Source organism: Berghia stephanieae, chromosome 11 (genome assembly GCF_034508935.2).
Source record: "Berghia stephanieae isolate SIO BIC M18660-M18661 chromosome 11, UCSD_Bste_1.3, whole genome shotgun sequence".
Taxonomy (NCBI): Eukaryota; Metazoa; Mollusca; class Gastropoda; order Nudibranchia; family Aeolidiidae; genus Berghia; species Berghia stephanieae.
The window spans coordinates 41,830,830-41,847,112 of NC_088370.1; the positions used below are offsets into that span (position 1 = coordinate 41,830,830).

At 35.0% G+C, this 16,283-nt stretch overlaps 1 protein-coding gene across 4 annotated transcripts in view; it reads left to right on the forward strand.

Annotated features, from left to right (window-relative positions):
• The window catches only part of LOC144957048 (uncharacterized), a 32,714-nt gene extending 19,108 nt beyond the window's left edge, over positions 1 to 13,606 (forward strand). Inside the window, exons 1-4 of one of the 4 annotated variants that reach the window (XM_078887992.1) lie at positions 1,507 to 1,636; positions 6,596 to 7,051; positions 11,033 to 11,159; positions 12,239 to 13,606. In XM_078887992.1, the coding sequence (XP_078744118.1) occupies positions 6,682 to 7,051; positions 11,033 to 11,159; positions 12,239 to 13,568 (1,827 nt within the window). In that variant the 5' untranslated portion in view covers positions 1,507 to 1,636; positions 6,596 to 6,681 and the 3' untranslated portion in view covers positions 13,569 to 13,606. Of the gene's footprint in view, positions 1 to 1,506; positions 1,637 to 1,819; positions 2,066 to 2,107; positions 3,000 to 6,595; positions 7,052 to 11,032; positions 11,160 to 12,238 lie in introns of those variants that run through there. The other 3 variants (XM_078887990.1, XM_078887991.1, XM_078887993.1) reach the window with 3 other exon arrangements.
• The last annotated feature ends 2,677 nt before the right edge of the window (positions 13,607 to 16,283 follow it).

Sequence of the window (16,283 nt, forward strand, 5' to 3'; positions counted from 1 at the left end):
CCTGCTTTCAACAACATATCTATAGATAGTTCGAAGATGACGTCACTCAGGCCTTTGTTATTGTTTTTGCCATCCGCGTTTGTGTGTTGTTTTCACTAAACTATATTAACCTGACTATAAACGTTCATGGTTACACAGAGTTTGTGTGTTGGTCCGCTATACTTCCGGATGGCAATGTTGTGAACTCCTTGGCCAAGCGCATTCTATCTATATAGAAGTATTTCTAAATATAAATATGAGTTTTCCCGTGAATTAAAACAAAACCCACAAAGTACAAAATTAGCATTATTCATTGTTCAACAGACCCACTTATAAAGACACATGCATACACAAGGACACAAAAGCACACCCATAAACACACCCCATACACATTCAAGTGTACATAATAACGCCATTGTATAATTGACTGTAAGTGCTAATCTTGAAAACAATTCAATGTACACAATATACTCTACTGGAAGGGTTATCGACATGTTCACATTATTATTATTATTATTATTATTATTATTATTATTATTATTATTATTATTATTATTATTATTATCATTATTATTATTATTATTCATTATTATTATTATCATTATTATTATTATTATCATTATTATTATTATCATTATTATTATCATTATTTATTATTATTATTATTATTATTATTATTATTATTATTATTATTATTATTTATTATTATTATTATTATATTATTATTATTATTATTATTATTATTATTATTAATTATTTATTATTATTATTATTATTATTATTATTATTATTATTATTATTATTATATTATTATTATTATTATTATTATTATTATTATTATTATTATTATTATTATTATTATTATTATTATTATTATTATTTATTATTATTATTATTATTATTATTATATTATTATTATTATTATTATTTTATATCATTATTATTATTATTATTATTATTATTATTATTATTATTATTATTATTATATATATTATTATTATTATTATTATTATTATTATATTATTATTATTATTATTATTTATTATTATTATTATTATTATTATTATTATTATTATATTATTATTATCATTATTATCATTATTATTATTATTATTATTTATTATTATTATTATTATTATTATTATTATTATTATTATCATTATTATCATTATCTGTCGGGAAATAAATTAATACAGTTCAGTGAGAATTACCCATAAACATGGATGGCAAAAAAAAAAAAGACCCGAGTGACGTCATGTTCGTCCTATCTATACAGATAGGAAAACAGACTGACTGACGATGCAAGTACTCACGTTTAGCTTTGTGAAGAGGATCATTCGAAGTGATTGCTTCAACCAGTTAACTGCCGTTATCTGAATAGACACAATATTTTTTTAGAAATTTGGCCAGAAAACTCGTCCTTCAAATATCGATTGATTTAAATGACCTTCATCTTGGCGAAAAACTCTCAAGCCTTGGACTAAGAAAGACCTTGCAAGGTCCCAGGTTTGAGAGTTTTTTTTGGCAAGACGATGGTCTATTAAATCGATTGATATTTGAAGGATGATTTTTCTGGCCAAATTTTTAAAATGCGTGTCTTTCTTGCGAAAACGGGAGTTTACTGGTTATGTATAATTATTACCCACTTGTTTTCGTGGTAATTTATAAGGACATCGACAATACACGATTTTCATGGAAACTGTTCATTAATCATTTCTATTCACTATCCATTTTTATCATTAAAATTTGTGACGCAACAATGGGAGCGCCATATATATTCATGCTTTCGTCGAACCAAGTCATCAATCACATGATCTGTTGATGCCCAACGATTGGATATTTCTTCAGAAATGTAAACACGCTGCTTTGTTTATGAAAGTTGTAAACATACCAATGTGTCAAGCTGAACAAAATGACCAATCGTGATGTTAGATATTTCAAAAATTGTGAACACTTTTTACTATGCGGGTCCACTTGAGCACATATTCCAATATGACCAATGACCTGGGGCACATGGAAATGTGAAATAGATCATGCCCTTTAAAAACTGTGTTTTTGTCGTTGATGAAACAGATACCGAAATTATGTAAATTTAGATTTTAAAATATACTTTAAAAACTAGGATGTTTTAGAACTTTGGTGTGTCAAAAGGAATAGTTTTTGTCATTGTTGAAACAGATACTGAAATTATGTGAATTTAGATTAAAAACTATAAATTAAAAAAATAGGATGTTTTAGAATTTTGGAGAGTCAGAAGCTATAGTTTTTGTCGTCGTTGAAACAGATACCGACATTATGTGAATTTAGATTTAAAGCTATTTAAAAAATAGGATGTTTTATAATTTTCGAGTGTCTGAAGTTATAGTTATTTCCCCTTAATAGAAGGAACGAAAGTGACGTCATTCAGTTCTTTGCTATAATGCATAGTATAAATTCTACCAATCAAAATATAAACATTAAAGGTTACACCCAGTTTTGTGTTTTTACTATGTTAAATCTGGCCGGCGGACGTTGTGAGTATTTCACCTAATTGCATAGCATCAATAAAGTATAGATAGTTTGAAGATGACGTCAATCGGGTCTTTGTAATTGTTTTTTGCCATCCGCGTTTATGATTAATGCTCACTGAACGGTATTAACCCGACTATAAACGTTCATGGATACACACATTATGTGTGTTGGTTCGTTACACTTCCGGATGGCAATGTTATGAGCTTCTTAGCTAAGCGCATTCTATCTATAGAATTGTGCCCAAAGTTTAACATGGTCAACTATAATATTATTTTTCTTTTGTTTTTGTTTATATTCGAGGTCACCCCGACAAAATACCAATTAAGAGATGGCGGGACACATATAATTCTCATTTCCTTGGGAAAAGAAAAAAACAAACGATGGCTCAACGCTATAAATGTTGAGTGAATGCATAATGTGTACTCGTCCTCACTTCCTCGATTTGTGATTTGAATGTTAAATGAATACGAAGACATATCCACACTGGAATCTGGAATCTCGTTGTTGTGGTTTGTTCTTTTTACGAATTGTGTGCTTTTGTGAAAACTAATATACAAAAAATGAATATGACAGCTTGAAAAAAAAGAACAAAATACCAAACAAAGAAAGTTTTGGGCTCAAAACCCTTCTTCAGCCAACAACAAAAAATTCTAAAATTCAAAGCTAAATTCCAGATAGACGACAGAGAGAACCTAAAAATTATCTCTGTCGTCTGTCTGTAGTTTAGTAATGTATTTATGTCTTTATTCTTTTGTTGTTGTTGGCTGAAGAAGGGTTTTGGGCCCGTAACATTCCGTGTTTGGTATTTTGTTCTTTTTTTTAAGCTGTTATATTTTTTTTGTATATTAGTTTTTACAGTCCACAGCTTTTGGCAGCCTCTAGTATAGATAGTTCGGAGATGACGTCACTCAGGACTTTGTTATTGCTTTTTGCCATCCGCGTTTATGAGTAATACTCACTGAACTAAATTCTTCTTCTCGGTTCCATGCCTGGTCCAGGCTTCGGATACTGCATGAATTATCTCTCTCCATTCCTCCCTGTCTCTTGCTTTTTCAAACAGCTCTTGGATTGTTAGGTTGGTGAAGCCCTTCAGTTGGTCTATGAGTGTTTTTCTTTGTCTCCCCCGGGCGCGTTTACCAGGTATTTTTCCACAACTTGCCAGGTATTCATTCTTATCTTTCCTTACTATGTGTCCGAAAAAGGATAGTTGTCGATCCGCTATTAAGGGCATTAGTTTCCTTTGTTGGTATGTTTGTTTTAGCACTTCTTCGTTCGTTTTGTGTGCAGTATACGATATTCTCTGCATCCTTCTCAAACACCACATTTCAAAAGCTTCAATGTTCTTTTGTGTTTCTGCATTTGTAGTCCAGCTTTCACATCCGTATAACAAGATTGGCCACACGTAGCACTTCAAGACTCGGAATCTAATCCCGAACGACATCTGTTTGTTTTTCAAAATGTTTCCGAGGTCCATAAAGGCCTGTTTGGCTTGAGTTATTCTTGCTCGTATGTCTCGGTTACATCTTCCATCTGTTGTCACTATTGAACCTAGGTATTTAAAACTTTCTACGTTGGTAAGTTGCTCGCCGTGAATCGTTATATTGCAGGTGTTGTTGTTTTCGGGGTTTTTCTGTATTACCATGCATTCCGTTTTGGTGATATTCACTTCCATTCCCTTGGCTTCACTATCTACTACCACCTTGTCAACAATCTTTTGAAGTTGGATTTATGATGTTGCAACGAGTACCGTATCGTCTGCGTATCTTATATTATTTATGTTGTGACCTCCTACTTTTATTCCCTCCATATTAGTTATGCCCCTCATGATTGTTTCTTGGTATAGATTAAACAGATCTGGTGAGGCAACACACCCTTGACGGACTCCTTTCTTAATAGGAATGGAATTTCCTGTAGAGTTTCCGATTTTGATAGATGCCTGCTGGGTGTAGTATAATGTTTGCATGAGTCTGAGGTCTTTCTCATTAGCGCCAATGGAGTGCAGTTGTTTTAGTATTTCTTCGTGGCGTACTCTATCAAATAAAAGCTTTTTTGTAGTCGACAAAACAGAGGTATAGTGGGGTCTGACCCTGTATAGCTCTTTCACTTAAAACACGGAGGAGGTATATTGCGTTCCTTGTCCCTCTGTCAGGTTGGAATCCATATTGTTCTTCTGCGATTTCGGGGTTAATCTTATTCCTTAGCCTGTTGATAATTATACGCAACAGTCTTTTGTTGATGTGGCTTATTAAACTTATAGTTCTAAAATTTTCGCATCTGACTGCACCTGCTTTCTTTGGTATTGCTATGAAAATAGAGTTACAGAGATCTGTATTAACCCGACTAAAAACGTTCATGGATACACACAGTTTTTTGTGTTGGTCCTTTATACTTCCGGATGGCAATGTTTTGAGATTCTTAGTCAAGCGCATACTATCTATATTATCACTTTGGCTTGTGCTTATGTGAGAGGTGTGCACCAATACCATCCAGTCTTAAACGATAGTGTATAAATGTGTATGGTCCTAATGATAAAGATTCTAATGTTGGATATATAACTGTGGCCATCGTTAACTTAAAGCCTGACACTGACCAAGAAGTGATTCCATTGGTTGAACAATATGAAGGTTTACCAGCCTTCAAACGGCGTTTAAAAACAAATCTTTTTCATTTTGCTTTCTCTTGATTTTTTAAATGTGAACTTCGAACAAGATGTGTGTGTGTGTGTGTGTGGGTGTGTGTGTGTATGTGTGTGTGTGTGTGTGTGTGACTGTTGTGGTGATTTTGTAGTCGAATTAATGAACTTGTGTGATGCCAAAAAAAACCCCACACTATTGTAAAGCACCTCTGAGCACTATTTGTGGATACTGGCGCTATATCAAATAAAATGATAATAAATATTGACTACAACTTACGTTTTGTTTTCTTTTGTGGCCAAAGACATGTCTTTTGACGTAATTATTTGGTCAGTGTCAGGCTATGAGTTAACGATGGCTACGGTTTCAGTGTCAGACGACAACTTAACGATGGCTGTGATATAACCAAGTAACCTGCAAAAAACGTGTCCTCTCTTTTTTAAAATGAATAACATAATAACTTAATGTGTGTTTGAGTGATTAAATGATTTTGGAGCTATTTATTTTCTCATTCAATCTACTCAATGGTTTTAAAAAGTGCGATTTCAAAAACTGGTTCCAATCTCAATAGAAGTGTGAACCCACCCTTCCAAAGGATCTAGGACTGGCCTTCGTAAAGTTATAGCCTGATACTGACCAAAAAATGACGTCAAAATGATAGTCTTTGGCCACAAAAGAAAACAAATCGTGAGTTGTATTCAATAGTTCAACCAATGAAATAACTTGTTTCCATGAGCTCTACTGACGACAACTCACTAGACGGTGCAAAAACCAAATAATGACGCCTTTTGGATTTCAGTATCAGGCTATAGATAGAATGCGCTTGGCCAAGGAGTTCACAACATTGCCATCCGGAAGTATAACGGATCAACACACAAACTCTGTGTAACCATGAACTTTTATAGTCTGGTTAATACAGTTTAGTGAGAACCACTCACAAACGCGGATGGCAAAAACAATAACAAAGGCCTGAGTGACGTCATCTGCATACTATCAAGAGCATAACGATGGCTACGATACATCCCTCAAAATTGAATTTAAAGTCGAAGTTATAAAAATTTAACTTCAATTCTATGATTATATAGACGAGGATAAATTAGATTTCTTTTGTAATATAAAACTTTAACCTGGAGACCTTTCTGTTTGACGTCAGTTCTTCTGAAGACCAAATAGTCGCCTGGAATCAGATCAACGTTCTTTAATGATGGATTAGGATAGTGCCATGTCTTATGTGTTGATGTAAAGCGCCAGTGGGCACTTCTTACTTGGAACAAGGCGCTATATAAATTCGTTTTAATTATTATTATTATTATTATTATTATTATTATTATTATTATTAGTATTAATATTATTATTATTATTATTATTATTATTATTATCATCATCATCATCGTCATCATCATCATCATCATCATCATCATCATTATCATTATTATCCATTTCTACTGATAATCTGGAAAAAAAAAAAACAGACTCCAATAACCACGCCAGCTAACGGGACTTCTCTCTAAGAAAATACACGCGCATAACCAGAAGATCCTCATTTAGCAAAATCACTATGAAAACCAATAAGGACATAACGTATATTATCCCTTACACAAAACGTGACATGGCGTCGAAATCTGACCTCTATCACACCCCAATAAATCACGACTACTACTACAACAGCAACAAAATCAATGGCGATTATAATTTCAGTAACATGACTGTACAGGACACCCAAGAATATTTGGAGCAGCTCCAGGACAATGAGCGTCCCCTATACATTCCCACCTTGATATTCAACATAATCGTAATTGTTGTGGGAGTATTCGGGAACTCTCTGGTGCTGATGGTCTACAAATCCAAGAGGCACACAACACCTACGATGATCTTCATCATGGCCATTGCGGTCTTTGATCTAATTTCGAATATCGTTTGCCTTCCAGGTAAGTAACGAACCCTCTTTACGTTAAATGGCATTACGTCCAATCCAATTTAAATACTACTAAAAATCTACGTCTGTTTCTATCTATCTGTCTATCTATCCATCTACCTATCTATCTATCTATCTATCTATCTATCTATCTATCTATCTATATATTATATATATATATATATATATATATATATATATATATTATATATATATGTCAAGTAACCCTCTTTACGTTAAATGGCATTACATCCAATACAATCTAAATACGACAAATCTACGTCTGTTTCTATCTATCTATCTATCTATATCTATCTATCTATCTATCTATCTATCTATCTATCTATCCATCTATCTATCTATCTATCTATCTATCTATCTATCTCTCTCTCTCTCTTTCTATCTATCTATCTAGCTTTCTATTAATCTATCTATCTATCTAGCTATCTATCTATTAATCAATCTATCTATCTATCTATCTATCTATTTATTTATTTATCTATTTATCTATTTATCTATCTATCAATCTATTTATCTATCTAGCTTTCTATCTATCTAACTATCTATCTAGCTTTCTATCTATCTATCTATCTATCTATCTATCTATCTATCTATCTATCTATCTATCTATCTATCTATCCATCTATCTATTTATCTACCTATCTATTTTACACACAAACCAGTTAGAAAATAAACAATGTGAATCTCGCAAAAGTTAAACAGTTTATCACGATTCAGATCGTTTTAATTATGTAGTCCATTAAAAAAAACAAGAAAACGTTGATACTTCCAAAATCAGATGCCTAATAGGCTTCAACAGTCGTGACGTCATTTCCCTCGTAATGGCGCATAGTAACTTAGTAACCTGTAATAATTATCGGAACAAAGGCGGACGCCCTTATGAAATACTCTTCCGACGAGCATAAAAGTGTATTTAGAGGAAAAAACATTATAAATCTGATCATGTTTTGACTTTTATACATTCTGATCACATGACATGTGAAAAAAAAGTTTTAAAAAAGTTCTCGCCAGCATGAAGAATAAAAAGTACCGATTTTCTTTGTTTAGAAACAAGTTGCTCGTTGCTAGGCGGACTTGACAGCAGACTATTGAATCCTATTATGCTCTCCATTTTGCCGGTCACTTCCAAGTTGGTGCAGCGCAGTGGTAAATGCCCACTACACATTATGCGAGTGGTTATGTAGCAATCTAACACCTTTGTGTTGAAGTATGATTCCTGTTAACAATTTGTAGACAACCAAAGTGAACCCAGAGAAGCTGATCGGGTAGTCTTGTACATACATTTGAGACAAAGAATGCAAAATCTATAGATTATTTCAAGGTGTTAGTAGACAGGGGATTATATGATGGGAGATTTACATATGGCGAATAATACTTTTTTGCACTACTGTTGACGGGGCTTTCAGTCTTGCATGTATATATTATGCATTGTTATATTATTATGGTTATCTTCTACATGCGTGTGTCTGTGTCTGTCTGTGTATGTGAGTGTGTGTGTGTGTGTTTGTGTGTCTGTGTGTGTGTGTGTGTGTGCTTTGCATGTCACGGTTAAAGATATATGTTTGTACACCACATTTACATGAGTACATTAAATTTGAAATACTATCTTTACCAGTGTATCATTATTGTAATCTTTAATCAATAAATTTATGGCATTACTATTAATATTAATGGCATTCAAGGGATTTTATCCTATTTTGCCCTATCCCATATGTTATGTTGTTATACCATTGCAGAGTCAATCCTGAAGATATACACAACATTTTATGTTTGTGTGGTCTGGGGTTCAAGGTCAACGTCTTTATCTGCAAAAGGCGGATTGCCCATCACTGCAGATTTTATACAATTATGTGGTGACTCTCTCCATTATTATGTTATTGAGTTGAAAGATAAATGTATAATAGTTGACCAAATTTGTTGTTGTTGTTGTTGGTAATATCTAGGATTTCTGGTGGGAGAGTGTTCCATTCCTTGCTTGATGGTTCTTGGGAAGAAACTGTTTATATATTTTGTTGGTTCTGTGTGTTGGGGTTGTGAACTCACTGCTATGATAATTTCTTGTGGATGTACAGTGTTGTTATTTTGTGAAATACTGTGGTAGAGTTCCTGCTGTTACTGGGGTGGTGTTAGGGTCATGACTCTGTATCATAATAATTATATCATCCCGTGACAGAATTGTATTCTATCTGACAAGCAAATTTACCCCCATAACTGTTGGAGTTTCTCCAGTTGTCGGGGAAGGAATTTCCTACTCTTATTGTACTTGAAAAAAAGGATTAAATGTCGGGTAGCCGGTAGCAGGGGTCCTTTTTTTTTAAAAAAAAAAAGAGCTTTTGATATAGCGCAATATCCACTAAAATGTGCTCAAAACGCTTTACAAGGGGTCCCTGGTCAACAGCAACATTTAACATGTAACACGGGACATACCGCCTGTTAGGCGATATTACGATTTTTCGGACAGAGACAACGCTGTTAACGGCCATGTACTCATTTTACACCTGAGTACGGTGAGAGAATGTGAGTAAAGAGCCTTTTCCAAGGACTCAACTATGCGCCGAGCGCGAGGCTCGAACACAGGATCTTCCGATCCGAAAGCGAGTTTCATACCACACTAGACCACATAGCCTAATCTTTATTCGGTTTTGATGGTGGTCTTTGATTGGGATAGCTGTGTCTCAGTATACTCGATGTTTGTTCCTTCTCTCTTTCAATGTTCTTTTGCTGAGGATCGTCACGTTGCCGTTGTGCAAGACCCTGATAACCTTAATGATCCTGAAGGTGACGCCAGCCCAGATACAATCATGCTGTAACAGCTGATGATGAAACGTCAGACTAAGAACGATCCAACCCGGCGTCCATACAAGTCCTGTCTTCTCCTGGACCCACATCTCCACAATAATTGGATTCAATAGTCTGATGTCACGGCGGCTATCGTGGTTCAAAACAAAGAAAATCGGTACTTTTTATTCTTCATGCTGGCTAGAACTTTTCATATGTCTTGTGATCAGAATGTATAACAGTCAAAACATGATCAGATTTATATTGTTTTTTTTCCTCTCGATACGCTTTTATGCTTGTCGGAGAAATATTTCATAAGGGCGTCCGCCATTGTTCCGATAGTTTAGAGCCATAAGTTACCATGCTAACTTACGAGGGAAGTGACGTTACGACTGTTGAAGCGTATTGCCATACGCTACTACTACTCTTTCAATGTTACCCCGTTTCTCTCTGCCATCATGATTGCTACACTTGTTATGTTGTCATTGTTGTTGTGGACAAATCCGCAGGCCCTGCTAGAAATTGGTTCATTTTGTTTTTCTTTTGTTTGTCCGAACACATCAAATAATATCATATCTGTAGAACTTGAGCTGTTTCGTCTATTTCTCGTCACTCCTCGAGGGTCAGATTATGAGAAAGGATACTATGCAGCTAGAAATTGTGGACTGTAAAGTTAAACAGTTTATCACGATTCAGATCGGTTTAATTAAGAATAAAACAGCTCCAAAAAAAGAACAAAATACCAAACACACGTACATTGTCACCATAAATTAATAACTTTATATTTATACATTTTTATGCATGCCACGGCTGTAAACGAATTTCCATTAATAATAATAATAATAATAATAATAATAATAATAATAATAATAATAATAATAATAATAATAATAATAATACATATTATTATTGTTATTATTGTTATTATTATTATTATTATTATTATTATTATTATTATTATTATTATTATTATTATTATTATTATCATTATCATCATCATCACTGTCATTAGTATTAATATTATTATTATTATTACCATCATCATCATCATCATCATCATCATCATCATCATCATCATCATCATCATCATCATCATCATCATTAATGTGTCATTAATTTATGTATAACCCCCCCCCCCCCCCCCCCCCCCCCCCCCCCCTCCCACACGCTTTCCCCCCACCATTTGATTTTTCAGCTGATACAGCTGAGTTGCTGATTACATGGAACTACAAATCTGACATCCCTTGTCGATTGGCTAAATACGCCACCTACTCCACCACTATGACATCGGCCTGCATCTTACTGGCCCTGGCTATTGTCAGGTAAAATTATATGTGATCCACGGTCTCAAGCCAGTAATATTATGTCCTCAGGGGTATAATAACAGTGATCTTTAACTCCTGTGCTTGAAATTTTTAACCCTCTCCTTACCAGCCATTTTCACGATTTTTCCCAAAACTTCACACCCAACTTACACAAAATACATTTTTTATCACTCAAACAAATAGCAGTAAAATTTTTGCGATACATCGTTTCTGTAGCAAAACATATCCTACAACATACTGTTCATTTTCTCCGAATAGGCAACTGGTACTGTAAGAGAAGTAGAATGTGGTTCTATATGATCTTCTGGAGAAATAATGAAACTTTGAGAAGCGCATTGAGCATGGTAAATTCGTTGAAATGCGCTATACAAATGTTCATTTTAGTAGAATCAGCGCACAATGTCTATCTACAAAAAATAGAAATAAGATAGTCCGTGACTATCCCCTGGAGAACCGATCATCCGCCATTCAGATCACAAAGAAAAACATCTCCAACTTTTACATAGAACAGTACATTCCAGCAAAACAGCAGTAACTCTACCACAGTATTTCACAAAACAACACTGTACATCCACAAGAAATTATCATAGCAGTAAGTTCATAACCCCAACACACAGATCAAACACATATAAAAACAGTTTCTTCCCAAGAACTATCAAGGAATGGAACACTCTCCCACCAGAAATCCTAGATATTACCATCAACAACAAATTTGGTCAACTATTAAACATTAATTTATCTTTCAACTCAATCACACAAAAATGGAGAAAGTCACCACATAATTGTATAAAATCTGCAGTGATGGGCAATCCGCCTTTTGCATATAAAGACCTTGACCTTGAACATGAACAAACCGTGACTGTTGTTGGAAATTAGTCCCCAAAAAATCTCTGATAATATAAGGCCTCCATAAGAGACCATAAACGTTAAGATTACACAAAATTTTGTCAGTTCGTTAGAACTGTTTTGTCTAACAGAACTGGTTTGTATTTAACTTAACTGCATATCATATATTATTTCAATAAACTAAAAAATACAGTTACAAATGCCTAAATCATAATATTATACCTCTACAGATACATGAAAATCTGCCGGCCATTCGGCAAACAAGCAACCCTGTCTCACGCCAAAATCTTGAGCTTCATCATTGCCTTAATATGTTGGATATTTTCGGTACCGTATGCCATCATGTACGGAATCCACACCAAACCCACGCCTATTTCTGGTGTCGTCGGGTGGGAATGTAGCTTCAACGATGACTTCCACGACACAATATGGATATCTGTCAATAGCATTTTCATTCTCGTGTTGTTTATAACCGTATGTGTTCCTTTACTTGTGCTTTACACACTGATAGGTGTGCAGGCATACAAGCACAGCGCGATCCACGGTCAATCCCCAGTGAACACGAAAGCACAATCTTCAGCAACACGCTCACGTACAATCAGCAACACACGGGAGACTTCTGAAAATCTGAAAGAAAGCGCGTTGTCTAAAAGTACTCTAACTATCAATAAAAACCAAAGTAGATGCAAGATGACGACAGAAAACCAAATTACAGAGTCACTAGATTACCAAGATTGTAGTACACACAGTGACCACGATTGCCAAGATTGTAGTACACACAGTGAGCACGATTGCCAAGATTGTAGTACACACAGTGAGCACGACAAAGAAACAATTCAAGATAAGGCTGAGGATATGCCTTTGGATTTTGAATCTAAAAATGAATTTGTTGCCTCCACTCTTCATTGGGTAGATACCAAACATTCTCTTGACCATGAAGACACGGATGCCGAAAACAGACAAGACAACGAAACATTTATAAACAAAGAGACTCCACCAAAGAAAATTTCAAAAGAGGATTGTTCGCTTCAGAAGCAAGAAAAATATCGGGAAGCAGTCAGTGGAAGTGCCGGAGATGAAAGACGAAACATTGAATTTGATGGAATTCCGGACAAGGCTGAAGATTACCGTGGCCGTGTTAGAAATAATACTGACGATGAAATACGAGCCATTGAGACAAAGAAAGATGAGTACAGTAAAAGTACAACGAGTCTCACTACCAAAGGAAAGAAATATTCTAAATCGGAAAACAACAGTTTGGACAAGAAGTCGACGACATCTAAAAATAACCCAAACCGGAAGAGCATCATGAGCAGAACAACTATTATGTTGATTGTGATCACTTCCGTGTTTTGTTTGAGTTATGTCCCCTACTTTTACGCGGACTTCATTCGGCTTAATCAACGAGACACCATTGAAGCTTTGGGTGTGACGTCATTCTCGATACAACGTCTATGTCTTCGAATTCCATTCATAAACAGCGCGGCCAACGCCATCATATACAGTCTTTGTGACAACAAATTCAGAAAAGATGCTTTTAATCTTTTTAAGTTTAACTGAAACAGATATGTTTAATAGTAGCCTTTTTCTCTACAGGAGATGGGGGGCGGGGGGGGGGGGGGGGGGGGGGCAAGGGACCATTTTTAAGTCCACTGTGGGAATCTTTAGGTTTCTTCCTTAGCAAAAAACCTAGCTCCTGTTGTTTATGTTGTGGCGCTAAACTCTGAATGACACTTCTTTTATCTCGATGTTTTCACGAATGAAAGGACGACATTGTGAACTTTTGTTGGATTTTTAAAAATATATTTTATCAGTTGAAAAATTATATTTATGTCATTAATTTGTCGGCGTGTCGTTGGTGTTTTGGCTTTTTTATATTCATATAAACCAACTGTATCAATGTTTTAAAGGTAAACAGAAAATGAAGAATATTTGAGAGTGAAGATGTACACGAATTTAAGATTAACATCAAATTTGTCACCCCCAACACCACGTCTCCCACCAATAACACTACTACTACCACCACTACCACCACCACCAAGACCGTAACTACCTCCACCTCCAATACTACTACAACCACCACCACCAATTCCACCATCAATACCACCACAACCACAAACAATATCACCAACACAACAATCCAACCACCACCAACACCACTACCACCAATCAACACCAACACCATCACTAATCACCACTAGCATCACTACCATCTAACTACAACTACCAACATCACCATCATTCAATCATCATCGACACCATTACCACCCATCTACCACTACCATCCAAATACCACCCATCTACCGCTACCATCCAAATACCACCCATCACCATCACCGTCACTTCAATCCAACTACCACCAACCACCATGAAAGGCAAGGGAATTAACCAAGTAGTTACTGTACTTTTATGATATGCATCAATTATCTTCCATATTATCAAATTGCATTAAGGAACAAAGAGTGAAGTAAAAAAACAAAAAACAAAAAACCCCAAAACACTGGTTCCTATCTCATTGGAAGAGTAAAACCACTTTTTCTGAAGATTGAATACATACCTTGTGTAAATGATCTTCTGGTTTCAGAGTGATGGCAATTTATTTTCTCTCTCTCTCTCTCTCTCTCTCTCTCTCTCTCTCTCTCTCTCTCTATATATATATATATATATATATATATATATATATATATATATATATTCATCATTAGTCCTCCGAAGGATTGGTCACATACACACTTCCAAGGATTTTGGAAGCGGAAAAATAGAAGGTGAAACACAACGACTTTGTTAAAAGACACGTGAAGTTTTACTCTTGTTCTATAGAATATATTTTCCGATGTGTTATGATTAAGCGCAATGTTCAAGTCCGCCAAAAAACCCCCCCAAAACTCCAAAAAACAAAAAAAAAAAACAAAACAAAAAACAAACAAACAAAAAAACAATACGCACCCAAACAAAACAAAAACAAAAACAAAAACAAAAACAAAATAAAATAAAATAAAATACAATAAAACATTTTTAAAAACGTAATCATATTAATCCTTTCCTTACCAACCGTAGGAAAATCGTCGTCGTAAAATTCGTTGCGAAACAAACAACAATTTTCTCATTACGATGTTTTTTTTTCTGTACATAATGTATTACATAAAAAAATATTTTGTTAGTGATATATAAACATAACACTGTGTTGTAGAGCTGTTTTTTTCTGAATAATTTTATGTAGAGAATGTACTTATTGATTTTCTGTTTGAGTAATAAAAAATCCTTTTTTAAAAATTCAGATTGTATATGCGCAATATCCACTAAATGCGTTCAAAGCGCTTTACAAGGGGTCCCTGGTTAACAGCATCACTTTACATGTAAGACGAGACATGACGTCTGTTAGGCGATATTACAATTTTTTTCGAACAGAGCCATCGGTGTAAACGGCCAGATACTCATTTTACACCTGAGTACGGTAAAGAGCCTTGTCCAAGGACTCAATAATGATGCGCCGAGCGAGGCTCTAACCCATTCGAAAGCGAGTGTCATACCACTAGACCACATATTGTTGTTGTTGTTGTTGTTGTTGGGTGGGTGGGAGTGAGGTTTCGGGTATAATTCTGTACATGTCTGGGAAGGAGAGAATTAAACGAGAAAATAAATAGATCTGGCTAAGCCCATAGTCATTGCACCCTACAGTATGTTTTTTTTTTTTCAAGATATGAAGTGAGTAGAAAAGTGCCAGAAGACAATAGAGAATAAAAATTTTTTTCGCGGCGGTGGTGGGGTTTGAACCTGCGACCTTATTGGTACGACAACTCCGCCTGGCAGGTGAGAGCGTGGCTCTACCGTGTGAGCTATCCACGAACACAAAAATATTCGTTTCAAACCCAAAGTCATTTCTAGATCCCTCTCTCACCCACTTCTTGAGATCGCCGATTCGTTCACCACCATCGCGAAGTAATTTTTGACCAGCAGTTAAGCTTAATAGCCAATATTCCCATCACAAACATATAACATAGAAACGATTGAGACATTGAGTATGCTCCGGTGTATGGGGTGAATTTTTAATTCAGAAAAGTGAGTGGAGCAGGCACTTATGTTGGTAACAACAAGATATGAAGTGAGTAGAAAAGTGCCAGAAGACAATAGAGAATAAAAGTTTTTTTTTTCAAGTGTTATGATGTAGATAGTGTATCTAATAATAGAGGAACGTTTTTCTCAGACATGCATTTGAGAGGAGCACTTAATAATGAGTCTTGATAGGTAGGTACTTCAAAATGATGGTGAATGGAT